Here is a 22,770-nt window from a genome sequence, read left to right as displayed (position 1 = left end):
ATGGTATCTGGAAGCCAAGCACCGTGACAGCGGCAGGGCTAACACAGATATCGCTCATATTCCCTATTTGCAAGATGATGATGAAGATGTGTTTGTGAATCTTTTTTAATGAAACATATCAAAAGAAAACATATTTCCCCCACAACCCCCATTTTTTAACTTTGCTTTTTGTGCCCTCTCTCCCTCCCTCTCTTACACACACACACCAGCACACACACACTCTCTCTCACTCTCTCTCACTCTCTCTCAGCTGGCCCTAGATAGTTTTGCTCTTCCCCCAGCTCCTCTGGGACCCCTTCTCTGTGTCGTTAATCAGAGCTCCTCAGCTCAGCTTCTCTCTCTCCTTCTCTCTCCCTTTTTCTCTCCTCTCCAACCAACACATGCACTTTGCTCGTTCACACACACACACACACACACACACACACACACACACACACACGCACACACACGCACAGTCTTGTAGTCTCTCTCTCTCCCCTCCTCCCACATGCATTCTCAGCCCCATCCATCATAAAATGGCAGTGGGAAGGTGGGGTTGTGTGTAAGTGTAACTGCGAGTGTGTATGTAAGTGTAACTGCGAGTGTGTGTGAAAGCGTGTGCGCCACTCTTCTGTGCGTGTGCGTTTGGTGCATGTGTCGGCTCATGTATGTGCACGCTGTTGGCACGCATCTCTGTGTCTCCTCAGCAAAAACGAATTGAGACTTTACAAGAAGAAAGCAATTAGGCCAGGGCTTTGCCCTATCATTCATTGGCTAATGTATCAGAGGCAGAGTGAATATTATTAACGGACGGGGAGGGTACAGCTCTGTGGGTTTTACAGCCAGAAGGTAGGACAGGAAAAGACTAATGATTGTGATGAAGAAACCCTGAGTTGAAGGGTCTTAATCACTTGTATGCTTTGTGGCCTCGCAGTTGACACGCTCTTTATGATAACTGCATGGCTTCCGGCTCTCAATCTCCGCCATTCAACGGAACACTGATAGGAAGGAATCAATTGAGCCATTATTGAACATGGACACGGATGGCTGGGTACAATGCAACAAGATTACTCATTCATCAGGGTGTGTGAGCGAGGCCCGCGGAGCCGAGGCAGCGGAAGAGCAAACATATCATGAGTCAGAAAAATGGAAACTATGACGAACAAGGGGAGAAATAGACAAATCACAGCTGAGGGAGAGGGCGCAGTGACAGAAGTGCAAAGGAGAGCGGGGTGACAGGGGTGGAGCGTTGATGGACGGAGTCAAGGAGCAGACAGAGAAGAGAGGAGGTGAAGGAACAGTGTTGGGGCAGTGATGCGTAGAGGCAAACCATTTGCACCTCGGGAGCAACTGAGCAGAGTGCTCTTGACTTCTGTGTGTGAGATAGAGAGTGTGACATGTGAAACGGTCGAGGGGGAACTGGGTGCAGATTGAGGAGAGGTCGCACTGTAATGGCGGGTTATTTTAACGACAATTTTCCTCTGCGCTCTTAAATGTCATGCGTTTTAAAAAGTCAGGTCTCTGCGGGTCGAGCTGACACTGATGTGTGCGCTCTCTGCAAACAGGAACCTTCCTCTATGGGATTTAAAGCAACATTCCATGCGCTCCAGTTACATTTGTTGACATCGCTCAGCTCTTAACAGCAAATGTGATATGATAACTCAATCAGGCAAGACGCTAAATATTGAGATAAGTCCGTAGTGACCCTGAAGAAAAATATGAGGCCAATCTGTTCCAGCCTGTTTCTGTGTTACAGTCACAATTACTGGAGATTACAGCCAAATCACTTCCACATGGGCTCAATGAAAACTTTACAATCTCTCCCACAATACACGATGAGGTGACTCTGTTTGGACTCGAACCAACAGAGGAAAGAGGAGGAGGTGAAGGAAGTGAAGGAGATTTCAGGGATAGGTGGAGGATTTTATGTAGAGAGCTTACTTTTGAACCATCATGCAACCGTCATTTTCTCTCCCAAGAATTTCTTTTCCAAAATCTGTCAAATTGGAAACAAATGTTGTGGGTGAGACCGCACGAGAATAAAAAACATTCTTGTTGTTTCACAATCCACCACCAGAAAAGAGCTGGCTCAGGGGAGGAGTAAAAGAATGAGCAAGCAAAGAAAAAATCAAAATCAGCTTCAACATCACAGAGCGCAGAGGAACGCTTTAAGGCAACGACATTAAAATATATTTGTATTTTGATGCAAAGATGATAAGGGGAAAGTGGAGAGTTATGTCTTTTTTTCCTCTTACTAAAAATAGGGTAGTAATATGTTTTTGTAATGTGCAGGTGGTCAGTGTGACTTTTTTGAGACATTTTTTGTACCAGATTTATATTTTATTTAATATGTTTTCTTGAAAAAATGTATTATAAATTTGAAAAAAAAAGTTACATAAAGAATGTAAAGCTTTTCTGCCAAAAGTCCTTAATTTATGGCTGGGTATACACACAGGACAACTGTCATAATTTGGTTCATGGTTGCTTCATGAAAATTATAATTTGTTTAAAAGATTTATTCACCATTGTAGTTTTGCAATCCTATGATACGGTTAGACCAGAGTCCTTCAGAGTCCAGGCAAGTTTCATCACTCAGACGTTATCTTGGCACACCCATGAGCAGTTATTTCAACATTGTTATGTGTAACACAAGAGCTGGACCTGAACAGTAAGCTCAGACACGGAGACAGAGTCAGAGTTAAACAGAAATGTAATAAATCTGAGTGTGCAACAGAAGAATCCAGATTATCCAACAGTTAAATGGGTTGAGAGCAGACAAGCAGGTGATGAAGATAATCCAGGAAAAACACAAAGTGAAATGTCTTATATGAGGTCACTGTGACCTTTGACCACTGACATCTAATCAGTTGTAATCATGAAGACTTGAGATATCGTGTACAAGAAACCAAAAACATGTTTTATGAGGCCACTGTGACCTTGACCTTTGACCCTTGACCACCCAAATTGAACTAGCTCATCTTTCAGGCCAAGTGAACGTTTTTCCCAAATCTGAAGAAGGTATTCCTGACATGTTGAGATCACAAGACCGAAACTTGTTCTCTGGAAACCCGAAATCCTAAGGCCTCAAGCCACTCTCTGTCGCCAGCATGGAGGCATGAAAAGAGACTTACACAAGGAGCAGCTGAATCAGACGGAGGGTATGAGCCTGATAAATAGAAATAGGCAGGATGGCAGGTAAGCAGGCGAAAACATGATTTCAAAGGAATCAACAGGAGTTTCAGGAATTACTCCTGGGACGATTCGACCAGCTCTGGATGCACAGCCGCGATTTAAATATGGTGGAAGCAGGTGAGTCTTCATTGGCGGATGATAGGCAACATGCGGGATCAGGTGAGGAGGAGGAGGAGGAGGAGGAGGGATGGAGCAGACCTGTGGCAGTGGCCTGTATCAGCACATTCACACTCACAGACACAGGACACACAGAGGGAAGGGAGAGATTCTAAATGGATAGAAGAGATAGAGAGACATTACTACAGTTTCAATGGTCACCAGTCAACACTGATTGAAACTGCTTAAAAAGTCACAGGTTATAGTTCCGTGATGCATGCACAAAGACGAGAGGGGTGAGAGAGGGATGATATGGATACAATAACAAATGATATTCTTCTCTATGTGCTTGTTTGAAGACTCGTTGCTGCTCCTTCCTGCCACCACATCAGTTGGAACTGTCATGAACCTCAACTATGCGCTCGTGTCAGTGCAACGACAGAATGAACTTCACATGTTTCCCAGTTGTTATAAAGCAGACAGTTGTTCTAATGGGTGAAGAGGCAGGAAATGTGTCACACAACTGTCATCTTTGGAATGACAGACTTTTTTTTCAAGATTGTTAAAGGGATCAATCTCTCTCTTATGCCGTTACGGTCGGACTCACAATGGATGGGTTAAACATATTTAAACGGATGCTGTGGATTTAAACATAGCATCTTATTTTATCCCACACATTCTTCCTTCTTGTTAAAATGTCAAGAGCTTCTGGTGGGCTCAACGCTAATGCTAATGCAGCTTCAAGCAGGAATGAGGCTCACGAGGAAAAACGAAGCCAAAATATCTCAGATACAGGTGCTGCCATCCTGTCCATTACAGTCTGTGCAGTAGTGATTGTGGTGTAGAGCCACATTTCACTTTGTTTTTATAGCATTAAGTAACAAAAAAACAAACTTAGCAGAAAACTAACTCCTCATCAGTGTGATGAAACTACAGAGAATGACAGCAACCATCTTTTGGGAAAACTTATTTAACCTCCTGTGGACCCCCATCCTCATATGAGGACATAACATTTAAGGTTTTCTGCAGCTTATAATCTATTCTACTAAACTGCTATCCCGACACCCTCTGTGCCATCACGGGGTAACAAAAGCACATTACGCTCATCCGTTTAACAAGATGGCCGCAATCTCAGTCAAGTTGTCCTACAGCCAATCTCAACACAACTGGACAAGGTACAAAACCTTTTCAATGTTTGTATAAATTGACTTTTTAGTCCGGTCAATGTCCCACCTGCTACCACAGGATTTATGACCTACACTGCAGCCAATCACCAAGGGGCCTTTTTGGGGCGCTGTCATGCAGTTCGTCTTCACATACGTCTGTGGGCGTGTTAAAGAGGTGTGGTCACGTCCTCCAGATGATTTTCATTCTCAAGCTTACCCTCAACTGACTCAGGTGACATCACTTGAGACAATTTATCAGATTTCTGGCAGTTTCCCTTTAATGTGATTTTAGTGAATCAGTCGCTCTGTTACATTTTTCTCACACACATTTTTCTCTGTCACTCAGTGGGAGGGTTAAAAAACTCCATTCATTTAGTACAGTGCTCAAGTCAGTGAGAGGAAGGGGTTGATTGTTGCACAAAAGTAATTTCTAGTTTTTCCCCCTTTTCCTCCATAAAGTCAACTTGTTGAAATGTCCTCTTTGTCCACCGCAGCTCCTAAAGGTAAAACAATCCAGGGTAAAGTCAGAGCATGTGGTCGTTAACTCGGCCTGGCATACCTGTCTTGCTTTTATAGGTGGCAAAAGCTACTAATCCTTCAGTCCAATATTTACTTAGTCCAAGTTATGCTTTCCTGGACCATAGCTATGCATCTCTGCTCCCTGCTTATATATTCTTGGCCCTTGATGTATTCCTGGCTCAGGAAACAACTTTTAGTGGCCCGCAAGGGCTGAGTGAGAATTGACAGTGTGTGCCAGAGAGAGCGCGCGAGGTAGGGGCCCTGTTTTAGTTCCACTGTGTTTGTAAGGTCACTCAGAGTACATCTGTATGGAGTGGGAACTCACTCGCTTTCACTGTCACAACCACTCACAACAGCCATCTGTAACGCTGTTATGTGGAGCACTGTGTCCCTTTGTCCCTTACACACACACATACAGAGGCAACCACACAGTCACTCACACACCCTCACACGTATATAAGCACATACGTGAGCGCGCACTCGCTCACACACGCTCTCTCACGGCGGCGTCACCGTTCACAGGACAACAAATGAACCAGCGCAAACATACATTAACATAATGCCGGGTTCTAATTGCGAAAGCATGTGTTTCTAATGGAAAAGTTGTTTTAGGGTTCTATTCCGCTCGGCTGTCAAACAATTCGCTCATGTTTTGAAATATAATTGTGGGGACTGTAAGAGTTTCGAAAACCAAACCAAAACATTGCCGTGATTCCTGGTTTCTAATGTTTCTAATTTGTTAAAATATGCTGAGTGAATGACAAAAGTAGAAGCGGGACCTGCCAAGAAAAACATATCGGAGGCCGGGCCGTGTGGAAATACAGAGTCTCTTTTAGAAACATGATCAATGTAACCTTTGTTACAGGAAGGAGAGAGGGGGGGAAAGAGGGAGAGAGGGGGAGAGAGAGAGAGAGAAGGGGGGAGGCAGGGATAAGGAGACAACGTAGCAAAGACAGTAGGTTCATGTCTGTGCATGTGTTTATTTATCACTATATTCGCAGCGTGCACAGTAAAAACAAGGCGGGAATTCAAGTGGACAGTCTCATTGTGCAGATGTGTGCAGCACACATCTGACACAGCCGACGTGCATTGTTGTGGTGGAGCTAAAGATTCCTCTGTGCCGGGTGAATACGTTACAGAGTCATTTTCTCAAACTGTCAAACACGGAGGAGGAGAATAAGAGGAGGAGAAGGATTTAATCAGTTACAGATGGAAAGTAGATCTTTTACTTCTCGTTTATGCTCTTTCTCTCTCAGGACGTGCACCCCCTCGCCCCCTTCATCCCACACAGTCCCAACCCAAAACTAACATACAGCCTGGAAGTGGGCTGAGGTGTGTGTGTGTGTGTGTGTGTGTGTGTGTGTGTGTGTGTGTGTGTGTGTGTGTGTGTGTGTGTGTGGATGTACATGTGTGTGTGTGTGTTAGAGAGGGAGAGCCAAATTCATATGGTTGCAGAGCATCTCGTTTTTTCCCCTCTCCTCCTCCTCCTCCTCCTCCTGCTGCTCTCTGCTTCTCGTTCTGTCTGTCTCCCCCTTCCCTCGCCACATATCTGTTTCTCCGAAGAATAACATACAAACCCTCTGTGAAAGGATTCAAGGTTTATTAAACCAGAGGTCCTTTTCCTGTTTCAACACTGAGACGAAACAAAATAAATACCCTGGTTTGTTTTCTCTCCCTCATAGCTTCGTCCTCTATCTGTCTCTCTATCTATTTTCATAAATTTTTTCCTCCTTTTATTTTTTTTCTATCACACTGGGTGTGTCGGTCAATCCTTCAACTTTCCCACCCAAACCTTTTTTACCCTTGAACTTCCAATACTGGTTTTGCCTCGTGCTTGTTTCAAGTCTTATTTTTTATTTTCATCTCTTGGACACCAATCAGTCTCACGGGCCATTAAAGCAGAGTGTGTGACCAGTGAATGGAACCCATTAGTTTACACCCCGTGTCTGCTCGGCCAGTGAGAATGTGTGTCTGTATTAGAGGAGGGCAGACTAGGATAACTCAGGGTAATGTATTGTCCTGGGCGTGCACCCTGACAGTTCCCCCAGCCGGTGCCTGGTCATTCATTAATGCTAATTTGACATGTTTACGGACCCCCCTCCTAACATTACATACTTAAGGCGATCGACTGACCTTAAATGGAAACACCTACAGCAGCCCGACATGTCAATATCAGATGAGGATGTTTGTGTGTGTGTGTGTGTGTGTATGTGTGCGCGCTCTCATGTGCGTACCTGTAAAGCAGTGCATCAATACTGAGTTAGTGGTTAATCTGGAGGAGCAGGTGAGTTATGTCTGCCGAGAAGGCTCCCCGCATTATCTGAGTAAGTGTGTGTAATGCAGCTAAGAGGGGAACAATTCAGAATAATGCATGGAGTGTGTGATTGTTTGTGTGTGTGTGTGTGTACTCATGTTGTTACCTCTTTAGAACCTTTTCCAGCATAAACAAGGACCACTAGACCACCCGTGGACCAATGGCTGGTCATAATTAAGCACAATGCCATTTCTGAGGTCCTTGTTAAGGTTAACTGTTATGTATGAGTGTTTGCGCTCATGTGCGTAACTGTGACGCAGTGCATCAATACTGAGCTAGTGCTTAAACTGGAGGAGCAGGTTAGACTCACAAAGGGTATGTTATCCAACTAATAGGTGAACAGTTCACAATAATAAAGTGTGTGTGTACGTGTATGTGTGTGTGCGTGTGTGTGTGTGTGTGTGTGTGTGGTTACGTGTGAATGTGTGTGTGTGTGTGTGTGGTTACGTGTGAGTGTGCGTGTGTGTGTGTTTGTGTGTGTGTGTGTGAAGAGGTACGAGTAGGAGATTAGACCTTTAAGAACCTGATATCTGTTCTGATTTCAATCCCGACTTCTACTAATTCCACCCCCCCCCCCCCCTCCTCTCTGTTTGTGTTTTTACACATTCAGCACTTAAATACAGTGTTGTGCCATTAAATGGCCAATCTTGCGTTGTCTCTCACTGATACACAACATTAATCACCAATTAGCTTGTCCTGCGACCGGCCACCTCTCTCATTAGAATATGATAGAATATAATGGTACTTAATGATGCTTGGAAAACATAATTAAATGAGTGAGCTGTAGAACATGTGGAGGAACCATGGTGCATCAATCAAAGACGACCCCGTCAATCCAAGACTGCGCAGCGAGGTAGAGTGTGTGTATATACAAACACAGGGTGTGTGCGTGTGTGAGCTTGTGTGTGTGTGTGTGTGTGTGTGTGTGTGTGTGTGTGTGTGCGTTCAGCAACCACTGGCCTCTATAGTGACCTCATTAGGGAGAAATGAAGGGTGGACGTGTCCCCATCACAAGATACCGTTGGTGCTTCAAAGTGTGAATGACATTAATATGTGACTGTCTCAATGTCAGTCGGTCTGTCTGCTCGCACTGGAACAGATGATGAGGGGGGGGGGGGGGGGAATAATAAAATCTCTCTGAGGTATCTGCTTCCTGGCTCTAATTAGCATGTGAATAAATGGAATAAATAATCCATATTATTTATGGATTTGCTTTTACCATTAATCAACATAACAAAAAGGTTGTCTAATGCGCCCGATGCAGTCGCCACTGTAACATCAGCTGAGGGGAGGAGGACGGGGGGGGGGGGGGGACAGTGAGAGAGAAAGAGAGAGAAAGAGAGAGGGAGGGGGGAGAGGAGGAGGAGAAGGAGGGGCAAATAGCGTATCTTTTGTTTTTTCTTTTTTTCATTTTAGTAGAACAATAAAGATAAGTGTTCTACATGCTTGCTTAACACACACAGTTCACCGGCCTCCTCCCCTCTCTCTCTCTCTCTCTCTCTCTCTCTCTCTCTCTCTCTCTCTCTCTCTCTCTCTCTCTCTCTCTCTCTCTCTCTCTCTCTCTCTCTCTCAGTGGTGAAATCCATCTCTCTATCCCTATCTCCCTAACATCCATTACATACCCCAGCCCCTCACCTCCCTACTCATTAGGCCAGCGCACACAGTAAATTAGCGGCAGCAATTACAGGGGAATATAAAGCACGGGCTCTGCCGGGCCGCCTCTGACAGGTATACCACACAGATCATAGACAGACACCCACAGTCACCGGGATAATTACTGTGGGAAACGACCCACACAGCCGCCGTACGAGCGCCAGCGTGCAGCCTGGGATGTTAGTGCACACTCATACACTGCCTGCACTCAGATATGCTCTGTCTTCTACCGGCAGGCGTGTTCGTGCACACGCAGATGCGGAACATGCAGCTCGTGTGCATCTGGAAACACACATTCATTACAGTAGGGCCAGGAACTTGCTTCCCGTTGCCTCTCTACGTCTCTTCATGATGTCCATTGTGACTATTTTCCTGCACTGAATATTATTAATATTCATTCCTCTTTCTCCTCGTCTTTTGTTCACTGTCTAGGTCTGCCTCCATTCTGAATACCCCCCCCCCCCCCCCCTCCCAAACTCACTCACACTCAGCATTCCTCTCCTCTTTCTATTTCTTTCCTTCTCTTTCTTTATCCGGGATCCCCATGGGGACTCCTGTTTTTCTTTCAAACACGCCTCTCCGCTCTTCCTCCCTTCATGTGTCCAACGTGAGGGAGGAAGGGAGAACGACGAAGAGGAGTGGGAGAGCAAGGAATACAGCGTGCACATTAATATATTTCATTAGGCAACTAGTAGCACAGAAGCTCCTGAACAGCACCTCTCTTGATGTGCGAAGGCTCTGCCGCCTCTATCTGGAGGAGCGGTTCTCCAGGAATAGCGTCTTTAATGTTATGTCTCCAGAGGGCTGAGGTCCGCCAGCTCCGCGCTGCCCTCGGCCTTTCCACTCCTATTGTCCTCCTCCCACACTGACCAGTCTATCTGGGCCTGAAAAGCTGCTGGAAATAAAGAGCAAAATGGCTTCACCTTTTGTCTATGTGTATTTATGATTTATGAGTGTGTGCATGTGTGTTAAAAGTACAAACTGCGTTTGGGGTTGTGGGGGGGGGGTTGCGAATCCCTGCAGCTGTGCACTGCAACACTGTTTGGCTCGCTAATCAAAAACATTAGGCTCCAGGACTCGTTCTCCCCTGCACTGAGAGTGTAACCTCCATAATTCAATATCCCACCTCTTACTGCTAAATTGTGCACGCCCCAACCCTCTTTACTGTTTGTCAGCAACTATCAGCTCCGTTATTAGATATATGGGAGGAAAAAAATAAAAAATAAACAGCCCTCTGCAGTTGTGAACCTTTGGGCAATTAAGCAGGCAAACACACGCACACACGCACACACACACACACACACACACACACACACACACACACACACACACACACACACACACACACACAAGCCTGCACGGTGTTTACGAGCCCTTAACTCATCAGTGCTTCCAGGTCGTCTCTCTCTCTCCCCCCCCCCCCCCCCGGCGTTACGGAAGCCTCCAGTCACCGTGGAGACCCTGGAACACGTCGAGGTCAGCAGAAACCCGGGATCCGCTGTTGTCTCCTGCTAATCCAATCGCGGCCCCTCCAAATTAGATATGCAAAAAAATAAAAAATAAATTAATTTTCTGCTGATGACCGGGTATGCAAATGATGACTCAATTATTGGTGGGCTGGTGCGTTCGCAATTAATAACCTTGGAATCATCATTAACTAATATGTTTAGGAGGAAACTTGTCAGGCTAACCATGTTCACCATGCCATCAGTAATGCATTAATGAATTAGATTCATTAGAGGAAGGAGCCTGGGGGGGGGGGGGGTGGGGGGTAACGCAGGCCTGTGTCTCTGACCTGTGGAATTACTCTCAGCCAGGCCTCCTCTTATTCTCAGTCAGCAGCCCGTCAGCTATATGAGCCAGTGACATTTTCAGTCAAGCAAGAGAATAAACACCACAAATCCTCACTGGTCTCCGCACAGCGGCTTCAGAAATATATTCAGACCCCCTGTTGCCCTTTGTACATTTTATCGCGTTGTAGATTTCATTTTAAAGGATGAAATTCCGATATTTGCCCATGAAGGTTGCACTTAATGACCTGTTCTGACAAACTGTTCTGACCAACTCACAAAATAATTCATTCCCATAATTCAAAGACTTTGTAGAAGCTCCTTCAGCAGCAGATACAGCTTCAAGTCCTCTTGGCTAAAGTCTCAACGGGCTTTGCACACCTGGATTTGGGCGGCTTACCCTATTCTTCATGGCAAATCCTCTCGAGCTCCTTCAGATTGGATGAGAAATGTTGGTGAGCTGCCATCTTCACGTCTCCCTGCAGATGTTCTCCGGGGTTTAAATTTGACCTTTGACTGTATCATTCGGGGACAGTGAGAGACGGAGCAACTCCACCATTGTCTCGGCTGTATTCTTCTTAAGGTGAACAATTGCAGTCTGCATGATTTTTTCAAGGACCTCTCTATTTGTGGCTGCATTCATCCTTCCCTCAGTTCTGACCGGTCTCCCTGCAGCTGAAACCCCCCTCATATGACGATGCTGCCTCCATGCTTTACAGTGCACATCATATTAGCCAGGTGATGTAGTACCTGGCATGTTTGCAGTTTTTTTTTGTTTTGAATCATTTTCCTTCATCCTTTCAAAATCATTTCATTTCTGTCAGGAAGACTACAAGTGTCCTGTCAACTGCCTTTTACTCAGTGTGGCTTCCGTCCAGCCGCTCTACCATAAAGTCCTGATTGATGGAGCGCTGCTGAGACTATTGTCCTTTCGGCAAGTTGTCCAGTCGCTGCAGAGGACGTCTCTGTTAGAGTGACAGCTGGTTTGTTGGTCACCTCTCTATTACCTTTATCCATTTCAGTGGGACAGTTAACTTTAAGAAGACTCCCGGTTTGAAAATCCTTCAGTTTGGGTTATTGAGGCCACTGTTGAAACACTCAGAGCTTTAAACATGGTTTTACACCTTTGTCCTGATCTATGTCTTGTTCCTTGCACTTCATAGCTTCATTGCTTATGGATAATTAAAGCAAACATGATGTAGGTGACGACAATGTGGAGCACCATAGTAAAGGGTCTGAATGTTTTTTTTTTATAAATATGAGCTTTTAAGTTTCTATATGTTGGTAATATGTCTTTTCATGTTGAGATTATAGATTATTGAGTTTAGACTGACTGGAAGAAATGTCAATGTTCAAAATTAAATCTACAATGCATTAAAGTATAGTAAATACTATATAAGCAAATAATGAAGTTGCTGTAACTCAAATCAGAAACGTATGTTAATAATATTTTAAAATAACAAAATAACAACATAGGTCACAGACAAGAGGTAACTTTAATTCAACATTGTGAGTCCAAAAGTTATCTTACAGCTCATTTTTCATCAAAAACAATAACAATCTATACAGTAGATTTTTTTCTTCCCTTATATCATAGAGCTGTTCAGTGTATTTGCAGTCAAAGACAAAACAGAGGAAAAAATAGACACCAGCTATTTGGTTTGCATCTTTTTTGTTTGTTTGTTACCTAAATACAAAACTTTGTCACCCATTACCAATATTTATAATCGGGATGGAACTTTGCTTACAAAGCAACCATTGTATACAACAGACCTCTGTCGTTCATTTGAAACAGATATGGTGCGGCCCCTCCTGCCCCGGCCCAGGCCAGCGCAGGCACCCAAGTGCCTGAAAAACACTCGTCTGTCAGCAGGCGCCTCTGTTAAAACGCTCCTCTCTACCCACTTAACAAAACCAGACTCTAGAAAAGAAAAGCAGAGTGAAAAGCCCTATTCTCTGTCCAGCAACAGCTTGAAGACACACAAAGAAAAAGACTACAGAAATGGCCGAGGGGCCAAAGAGCTCCGTTTCATGCCTCCTCACTCGTTCTTGTTCTGTTTGGCTTGTAATGAAGCTGTATTGTCCAAAAGGCTGAAACAGGGAGAGGAGAGGACCGGGGGGATCGACTGTCAGATACTGGAGTCGGACCTGTACGACTCCATGTGTGAGAGTAAAATTGTGCTGTGACAGTGCTCGTCTTCACTGTGCGCCCCTTTGTACTACAATAAAACAGCTCAGTGTCGTCGCTCGGTCGTGATCCTGTGGTTAACTAGAAATATCACCACCATGCTGTTTAACTTATTTCATTAATCGAAAAAGAAATGATATATTTAATCGCTACAACAAAAAGATAAAGTGTTTGTGTGAACACTTCAGTGCAATGAGCACAGCTGAGAGAGGCCTCTCAGCGCTGACTGTCCTTCAAAGCATGCCATCGCTGTAGTATTATAGTACATCAGGGTGTGTGTGATTGTTGAATTATGGCTCTTTGTATTCTAGTCTGGCTTCACCACCAAACGGAGTGGGTTTGTGCTTTGTCCCCAAGTTCCCATGAATTCCTCTGTGGCAATAGACAATTGTGGTGAGGGTAGAAAACTGTACACGTGATTGAATGAAGAATGGGTTTGCATTGTTAAGGCATCTAGACTGCTGGTAAAGATTACAGTGACAGAAAAGAAAAGAAAGAGTATATAGATACAGTATGTAAGCAGGCATAAATAACATAGGAAAAGAAAGAACAGAGGAGGGAGAAAAGAAGAGGAAAAACAAAGAAAGAAAAAACACAGAGCAATTTCTTCCTTCTCTTGGTTTTTCCACGCACAGAAAACGAAAGTGTCACTCAAGAGAAGAACCCATGCATATTATCAGTTCAAGAACAGTATCAATCTGAAAGCCTCAAACAAAAAAGATATAGATTTACAGTATATATTAATGTGTGTATATATTCTTAAAAAATCTACTTCAACCAAATACTCTGAATAAGATGCTACTTTGTTGCCGTACAATAAACATTTTCAAAAGGAAAAAAATGAAATTGTTTTTTATTAACTTACAAATAATACAAAAATAGACAATGGCATGTTTTAAATCAACAAATGAAAGCATGGTATACCGATGCAAAACAACATACAAAACGAAAACAAGAAAAAAAAGAATAAAAAAAAAAAGTCACATTTAAATAGTGGGGGACAACAGTAATAATGAAACAAAACACTGTGAAATATGTTCACTTACTGTATTAAACTTACACAACACAACTAAACAGAGGGGGGTGAGAGGCAATGTACAAATACAAGGGATAAATACATTATTTATAGGATATTTTACAGGAATCCCCTTTTTTGTATCCAAATCCATGTTTCTCATGTTTCGCAGATGAGATATTGACAACACACAGTAAATCTATCTTCTGCATTGAGAAGCTGCCTTAAGACATTTAATGTTTACATTTCAAACTATACCTATCGCAAAAACAAAAAAGAAAACTCAATGTCAAATGAAAAATTCAACATTGGTTTTTTTTTTATGTACAAAAATATATCACATATAATCACGCATTTATTCTAATCTGATATTTGCTAGACTCCTTCAGTACAGTGCTGGCTGGACTCACACATCCTCTGGCTTTTCAAGTCTTTCGCTAAAACCTCCGACAAAACGTCAATTTTGGCTAAATCTTCACACGCCAAGCAGAAAAAGCATATTGCAAACAGCTCAATCCTCACAGTTTTTTTTTTAATTAAAAGTCAAACAAACAAACTAAATGAGAAAAAAAGAAAAGAGAGAAAGAGAGGCATGGTTTCTGATCTTAAAATATAGCACAGGGAGATTTTGATACACCACTTTTAGTTGTGTGGGAAAATTAGCAGCAAAATTAAGGGGTTTATGATTTTGCTCGTGTTTGTATTTCTTTGCCTTTTTTCTGTGTTCTCGACCTTTGCTCCATTTGGCCGGCGGGCTGCTTGGTGGTTTTCAGAAAAGCCAGCTGAGCTAAGGAAAGCATCTTCTATTGTGACAGAGGTTAGGTAAACTCCACGGCCAAACCGACACTTTGTTGTTGTTTGTGCGAGCTATGGATTGCGAGACGTTGGTGTGTGTGTGTGTGGGGGGGGGGCCTCCGCTAATCGAAGCCAAACCTTACAGGCATAAACATAAAGATAAATAAATGCTCTTTTCATGAGGTCAGTGTCACACTGTGGGCAAACTATCAGTCTCTACACACTCCACGAGAGGCCATGTCAGAGAAGCTACACTAATTCAACCAAGAGGAAAATAACATCACAAAGGTTCGGACTGTTCCTTCTTTTTTCCCCCTTATCCCTTCAGATGAAATCCCAATGGAAAGGCCTGAGTTTAACAGAGTCCTGGCGTCTTATCTTGACTTCCTTCAGTTCAGCTCCGGAGCATGGCAGAGACTCGCCAGACTCTGCTACTGTGTCTTTTCCTCTTTAAAAAAAAAAAAATCCCAAATCTCCAGCCATCCCAGATTCCTCTACATGGGTGGAACGATCATCCCGGGAATCGCTGCTTTGTGGGAAAAGAGGGGGGGGGAGGAAGAGAAATGGGAGGAAAAAACGAAACAGAGAGAGAGAGAGAGAGAGAGAGAGAGAGAGAGAGAGGGGTCAGTCATGTGATTGCTGGGTTTCATCTGTCATCACAACAGTCACATAACAGCAATGTGCTCCAGCATCTGGCGAACAAAGACGACTCTCCCTCATTATCTCTTCATTCGGTGGCCCCCGAAAATCAAAACATTTTCCCTTGGCCGCGCCACAAACTTGACTCGCGCCGACGACATGATTCAACTCTTCGCGGGGCTTTCTGAATGAGCTTCATGCGAGAGCTCCCTCTGTTAATTGTTAGCAGTTACAGCGTGAGAGGCCGTCGTGCAATCGCCGGCCGTAAATCAGACACGAGGGAGAGAGCATGGCGGTGACGTGGAATGACCGAGGTGATGAAATCCCGCTCGATGCTCGGAGATGGAAATGGAATCTGCGGGCCTTTCGCGGGGAGCTTTATTAACATTCCTGACTTCTTATATCGTGCTCCGCCGTGCCAATATAGCTCCTACTCTCACCTCCTCACTGCCGCCTCCCCCTCTCCCTTCCCCCCATTTTTACACCGAAGCCATCACAGGGAGGAATTTTTCATATAACATATTGGCTGCCTATTGATCCCTCCCTCTCTTCAATCCACTAATTCCCTGGTTATTTCCTAAGTGTCTCCGGTTTGCTGGGATTAACAGAATAGTGTGTGTGTGTGTGTGTGTGTGTGTGTGTGTCAGTGTGTTAGCGTGATCAGCACACAGTGGCCACTAGCCCCTGGGTCACCATGGTCAGCGCTCATCAACGCCGACAGAGGAAGTGAGGAAGTGCTTAGCTTGGGGCTCTGATAAAGATTCCCATCCATCATTTCTCTCTCTCAGGATCTCAACACCATACAACATCCTGCCTAGACGAACAGACCCCGCGCTGCATTCGAATGGAAATGGGAGAAAACAGAATGACCTGTGGTGGCGCAACAGGCCCCAACCCTCCCCCGGCACCACCACCTCCTCCTCATAGAGACACCCACTGAAAGCGCAGGCAGGAAGCAGGAAGCGAAAACAGGAAATGGAACACATATGGTGTGGCATGCTGTCCCTCTCTGACGAGTCGAGAGCGACAAATAAAAACAGAAAAGAGAAGGAAGGGTAGGGCAGGATGAGCTGGTGTTCGCAAAAAGAAACGAGCGGTGGGATAGTGTGCGGTGGAAAGAACGGGAGAAAAAAGAGAAGAGCCAGAGCGAGGGATAACATACTTCAGGAGAAGGCCAGGCCCTGCAGAGAGCTGGCTGATGAGTACTTGCTAGAGTCCACAAAAGACTGATCTACAATGAGGAAGGAGAATGGAGGGTTCAAGGAGGGGAAAGAAAAGGAAAAAGAGGGAGTGAAGAGGAGGGAGAAAAGGAGGATCGGAGAAAGAAGTGGGGGGGGGGGGGTAAAAGTGAGTTATTATTATCATAAGGAGGAGAAAAGCAGGATTAAAGCAGGAGAGTGAAAGTTTCTGAGTAACTAGCCTGACTTTTTCAGTACATATACTACAATCTCTTCCACATAAGCAGCTAAAATTGTATTAAATATGTAAATAAATGCCTGGTGGCTTTTTGTTTTTGACATCTTACCTTGCAGGCCGTTAGCATTAGAGCTATTGCACGTGGGCGGGGGGGAGTTCTGGGGTCGAACGACAGGGGCGAAGGCGCTCTTCTGCTTGACGGCTGCAGACACCATGTTGGCCGGGGAGAAGGAGAAGATGCCGGAGGAGCTACTGCAGTTGGAGGGCAGGCTCGTCGATGAGGCCATGGTGGGGCTTGATGGGACGACTGAGAGAAGAGAGAGACGGGTGGCAATGGGGGGGTAGGGGATTAAGGGGGGGTCAGAGGGAGCATGTCAGGGAAGGACAGGCAGGAAGGGTGAAGACGGAGAGGGGGTAAGACGGGGTTAGAGAGAGGACCGTGGGCAGAGGACAGGAAGACGGGATGAACAGAAAGGGACTGGTCAATGGACAATGGTAGGAGGGATAATATTTTGGACTCAGATCATTAAACTGGGACTTTTTTCTTTTTGAGTTAATAAGTAAAATCACCTGGCAGGGAGATATTCCATAGCTAAGACAAAAATGTGTTTAGCTAGCACTGAAAACAGCTCGGAGCATTTTCTTTCCCTTTGATCAGTCGGTTTTGATGACTCATCCTCGGCTCAGGGGTTACTACAACTTGATAAACATCTCCACGCAAACTCAGGGGGCTGTACCCATAATGTGTTTCCAGAACCAGTTATAAACAGTAAATACAACAAATGTGCTGATAGTACATGGTGTCTGCTGCCTGGTCACTAGATGCTTCTCTGTGTTCATATTGGACTGTGTGAATGTATATATTGTTTCATATTATGCTCTATTGTTTATTTTGTTGTGTTGCAAATACAATGAGCTTTTAACTGCAATGTTTTCCATAAATTGGAAGTTGCTTTATGTTCCACCACATAAGATGGCTGAATGGACGAAGTTTGCGTGTGAGAAGTCTGACACAAAACCATGGACAGGCTCCCACAATAGACTCAACAACCACTAATCTCTCTTTCCACCAAGAATCATGTCGAATGATACCGAGACGGTCGACGGCTTTAAACAAACTCTAAACTCAGACGTGGTAAGAGGCTTTTGTCTGCGGATACAAGATATTGGTCATATGGCTGAGCCCTTCATCTGTTGTTTTAGGAGCATATTTTGTTGTAGAAGCTGACAGGGTTTCTAGGGCTTGATTAGTTGGTGAATTATTAGCTAGCGAGTTAACTGCTAAAGGTTAAGCTCAATATACTACAAATAATTACAGTACCTCTGTCAAATTAAGGAGCCTTCTCCTTCAGTGGATGCAATTGAAGAGCAATTGCATCACAGCAGCCCGACATGGCTTTCCCAATTATGAAAGCTTGTTCAAACGTGACCGACAAATGAATCCTTTAATCGCCAAGCAATAAAGGCTTCAACATGTGGATCTTTCTCACGCCCACCTATCCCATCATTTATCGCGCGTTGTTGACGAACATTTTTTTTTAAAGAAATTTATGCGGGAAACAATGTGACTAATACACCTAAAGAGTAAACTTTTAAATGTTATTATCAGGTTTCAATACGATGCAATCCTTGGTAGACATGACTTTCACTAGGGTTTGGCGTGTGCCTATGTGGGCTGTGTAGACTATGCCTTTCCTGACCTAGGACACAGCGTGTATATCTGAGAGTCTTTGAATTTTCTCTGAGCTGAGATATTTCATCACTGCTGACACTTTATTCTCCGGTTTGGATCGAATTTCATTCTAATCAGCTTTGAAAGATAAAAGGAAGAAGCTTTATGCTAATGTGATTGCGAATTGCAAGCTAACTGTCATTTAGCTTAAGAAACCTCATTAGCTTTGTTGCTAGCAGGAAGGTAAGACCGGGTACAGAACAATTACATGATTTTCTGTAACCCCTGTGTTTGTAGAGAAGTAACGCTAACAAGGAGGTTGAATTTAACTGGATGGCAACACTCAGCTAATAACCTCCTCCATTTAGGACTCTCCAGTGACACTGTCAAGACCAATTGCTATTGGTCAACGGCTTAATCCTTTGTCTTAAAGTTCACCAGAGATGAACTCTGCGGGTCACCACACACTTTTAGTGTTTTCAAGCTGGTGTGTCCAGGAATTAAATCTTTGAAATGATCAGATTAATTTCATTACTAGAGCTCTGGATTAAATGATGTGAGATTACACACCAAAACAGCATTTAATATAAACGTTTATTTCATTAAATATTTGGATTCTTATGATTAATATTAATATACAATAGCTGTGAGCTGGATTTCCTTTCTAAGTTGCAAAAATGAGACTCGACCACAGGTTATCTTCACAGCCCAAACCCCTTCTCCTCCTGACAGCCTCCCGACCATTCCCTCCCGGGTTTGTCTTTTGTCTGCTAATACACTAAGAGCATTTTCCCCCTCAGTGATTTTACAATCAGCCGAGTCGTATTTCACCTGCCCTCTGATATCTGCTTCTGCCTTTATTGTTGTTATTATCCAACACTTAGCCTTTATGGCTCTTCCTGACAAATCCTCGCAATAAAGTCATAATCCATTTATGAAGGGGCCTAACTAATCAATTAATGAAAATTGGACCTACAAAGGCAGGCCGAGGGGCCATTGATTGAAAGTGTCTGTGTGGGGCCGATGAGCCTGTTAAAATACTTGTTAACACCCAGGAATCAAAGAGCTGAAATGGAATTGCTTCTCTAGCAATTAGTTTATTGATTTAATCAAGGGTCTTTAATGTAGAGGTGTGTGTGTGTGTGTGTGTGTGTGTGTGTGTGTGTGTGTGTGTGTGTGTCAGGGGGGGTGCTCGGTGGTCTGCTCCCCTGGCCAATAAAGTGAGGATTTGCGTTTGACTCTGTTCTTAAAGAAACAGATGAGCCAGCTGAACTGAAAGACTCTCCCTGCGTGCTGTCTTCTCGTTTCCACCTCCCTGTGTCAATAACCATCAGACTTTCTTCTTCTTTCATGTACAAAAGCCTCTCATTCATTCATGTCTAACTTGCCTGCCTCGATTTGTGGCTACACCCATTCCACAAATCCATTCTATTATGGACAGAATGGCATCTTCACTATTCCAAAGTTTTAGAGATGCTAAATGATTGGGTATTTTTCGGTTTTGACCTAGCCTTTGCTGATAAGTCAGGCTCCTATATCACGACCCCCTTCCAACAAACATCACTGGGACATGCATGGGACATATATGTCCAGCGTACGTGAGTTGCATGTCACGTTATATGTGTTTTCAGGCATGTCAATATGGATAGGGATTAAAACTGATACTGAGCCAAAACGTTTGTGTGGACAGATTGTTTTAGTTCCAATCCATGATTTAAAACGTAGTGGTATGGATGTAGCCTTTGTCAACCCCTACCTAGTTTTCAGAGCTACGATGTGGTGTATGTACTCACTAGCATAGGGCGAGTTGCCGGCAGATCCATTGAGGAAGTTGGGCGAGGTGCCCAAGGTTGCCATGCCAGAGTTAGCGTAGCCATTCATGCTATTGGAGACAGAGCTGTAGCTATTCTGCTGGGGGGTGGAGCCGGGGACATAACCGTGAGGGGACACACTGCTTGTATTCCTACTGAAACCTATGGACAGGGAAAGAGAGAGAGAGAGAGAGAGAGAGAGAGAGAGAGAGAGAGAGAGAGAGAGAGAGAGAGAGAGAGAGAGAGAGAGAGAGAGAGAGAAAGAATAGGTGTTAGGGGCATAGCAGATGGCAGTCAAAACAAAAAACCAGAAAGCCTACATGCAACGCTGCCAGATACTCGTTTCCTTACATGGCTAATGGACTCATAAGCCAAAAGAAGAAAAAAAAACAGCATATGGCAGAGTGAGAAAGCAATGAACAGAGCGGAGGAAGAATGATATGAGAGGGGTCGGTCGACAATCCAGCCCCTTAAAAAAAGTGGCCTTTAACCTTAGTGGCTCCTCACCAAAATTACATATATTGATAAGGCAATTAACACTAAAAGGCCTCTGCAGCCCTCTTGTAATTTATAAAGAATGAAGCCAGTATTTCTGACAGAACATTTGTCTCCCTCCCGCTTTACATACAGGGGCGGCGAACAGAAGGAGGACACGATGAAACGATGACTATAAATACATATCTCAGGTCAAACACGCTGACACTGGAGAAAAAATAACCACAGCTGGAATTAAACATCAGGAATTTGTACTCTCTGGTGCAAACAAGGGCCGCACTTCACTACCTGTATTAGCCTCCACTTCTATAATTAGGTACCACCAATTCCCTGTTCTCATCTGCTATGGGATGGAGATCAGAATAGGCCACAAGTCAAAAAGCTGATATCTGTTGTTTTCTTCACATCTGAGGAAATGTCCAGATGGATGAAGGGCAGAGGAAGAGGAGAGGAAGCTCATTGTGAGTATTGAGACGCATCCAGAGGCAGGTCTTCCTCTTCATCCCCTGATACATGTGATGAATCACCACTGACTGCACCCACATCTCTCTTTGTCAGACAGGGGCCTACCCCTGTCTAATATACACACCCCTAGGACCCACTCATATTTCTCCATCGCACTCCATCCATGACTCTCTTTTTCACCATTCTTCACTCCCTTCGTCTTCTTTCGTTCCCCCTCTCAAGTTTTCCCTGTTTCTTGCTGCCATCTCCAACCCTCCTCCCCCTCTTCCTCTCCTCTATTTTTTTCAAGCTCTTTCTTATTTTCTACGGGCTCTTAAATCACCCTCTCTGTATTTCCCACGTGAAAAATAAAATTTCCCTATCGCACTACTCATATTTACAATCTATCCCAAAAAAGAAAAAAACAACACATAAATCAGCACCGCATTTCCCATGATGATAGACTTCTCCCGTTTCCCGTTGAGCTTGCTCACCCTGATTGCCCGTTTGCGCGACCTCCGACCCAGTGAAGGAGTTTACAGACATCATGCCAGCATGGACGGAGCCGCTGCCAAGACTGGAGAGCTGGTTGTGCCCTCTTGGCACCGTTGTGTACAGGGCCTCTGCGATATCGGCCGCTCGTTTCAGAATCATCTCCTGGTAATGCGGGATAAAGAAAGAGAGAGATGTGGTCAGCAACAGAGCCAGGAGGGAGGGGAGGGGATGGGATGGGAGGAGAGGTTTTCTTGGACCATTGCAGGGAAAAGAGAAGTCACTCTAAACCATCACTCAAAAGCAAAAAAAGTTAAACAAATATAAACAAAGCAACAAAACTGATCAATCAATTGATTTCTCTAATTAATCAGCAGCTGTCTCCCCCCCCGTCCCCGTCCCCCCAGAATATAAAATACCCCCAATAGTCCATCTGTGACTAAAGGCCTGTACACTGTTCACCATCTTGTAATATAAGTATTTCACTCTGAGTCGGGCCTTCAACAGTCCCTTCAAAGAAAAAAGGAGAGAGGAGGAGAGGGGAAAAGAAGAGGGGCGAGACGAGAGGACCAGAGAAGAGAAGGGACAAGTAGAGAAGAAGGAAAAAGGAAGGGAAGAGATGAAAAGGAAAGAAGAGAAAAGAGAGGAAAAACTAAAGAGAGAGGAGGAGAAGAGACAGACAACAGAAGAAAAGAGGAGCGAAGTGAAGCCCAGAGTAGAGAGAGGAGGAGGAGAGAAGATAAGAAGAGAAGAGGACAGAGAAGAAGAGAAGAACATGCCCTTGATGGAGGCGTAATGCTCTCATGAGAATGTTTGATCCCTGCTCCAGATATTGCTCATGTAAACTCGCAGCAGGCTGAGTGGTTTTTATCAGTGGTCACAGGGAGTGGTGGGATTGGTTCCAGTAAATGGAGGAAAGGCTCATTAACAGTCTCATCAAATCTACAGCCTGCCTCTTCCTCTCTTCCTCCTTCATTTTTGTTTCCTCTCCTCCTCTGGAGCCCCACCTCTACCTTCCCTGCTCTCCTCCTCGCCTCCCTCTGCATTTAGTTTTTCACTGCACTTCTCCTCCCTTCCTCCTCAGAATATCAGCT

The 22,770-nt window shown here is 44.4% G+C and overlaps 1 protein-coding gene across 2 annotated transcripts in view; it reads right to left on the bottom strand.

The window, feature by feature from the left end:
- Positions 1 to 12,186: 12,186 nt before the first annotated feature.
- ebf1a (EBF transcription factor 1a) overlaps positions 12,187 to 22,770 on the bottom strand; it is a 58,717-nt gene continuing 48,133 nt past the window's right edge. Inside the window, exons 13-17 of one of the 2 annotated variants that reach the window (XM_053428781.1) lie at positions 21,679 to 21,841; positions 20,228 to 20,407; positions 16,872 to 17,069; positions 16,509 to 16,577; positions 12,187 to 15,233 (exon numbers count right to left, since the gene is read on the bottom strand). In XM_053428781.1, coding sequence (XP_053284756.1) covers positions 16,510 to 16,577; positions 16,872 to 17,069; positions 20,228 to 20,407; positions 21,679 to 21,841 — 609 coding nt within the window. In that variant the 3' untranslated portion in view covers positions 12,187 to 15,233; position 16,509. The remainder of the gene's footprint in view (positions 15,234 to 16,508; positions 16,578 to 16,871; positions 17,070 to 20,227; positions 20,408 to 21,678; positions 21,842 to 22,770) is intronic. The other variant, XM_053428782.1, reaches the window with a different exon arrangement.

This window comes from Pleuronectes platessa, chromosome 8, assembly GCF_947347685.1.
Source record: "Pleuronectes platessa chromosome 8, fPlePla1.1, whole genome shotgun sequence".
Classification (NCBI taxonomy): Eukaryota; Metazoa; Chordata; class Actinopteri; order Pleuronectiformes; family Pleuronectidae; genus Pleuronectes; species Pleuronectes platessa.
Note: the sequence above shows the minus strand (reverse complement) of the source record. Positions and strands in the feature narration are given on the sequence as shown.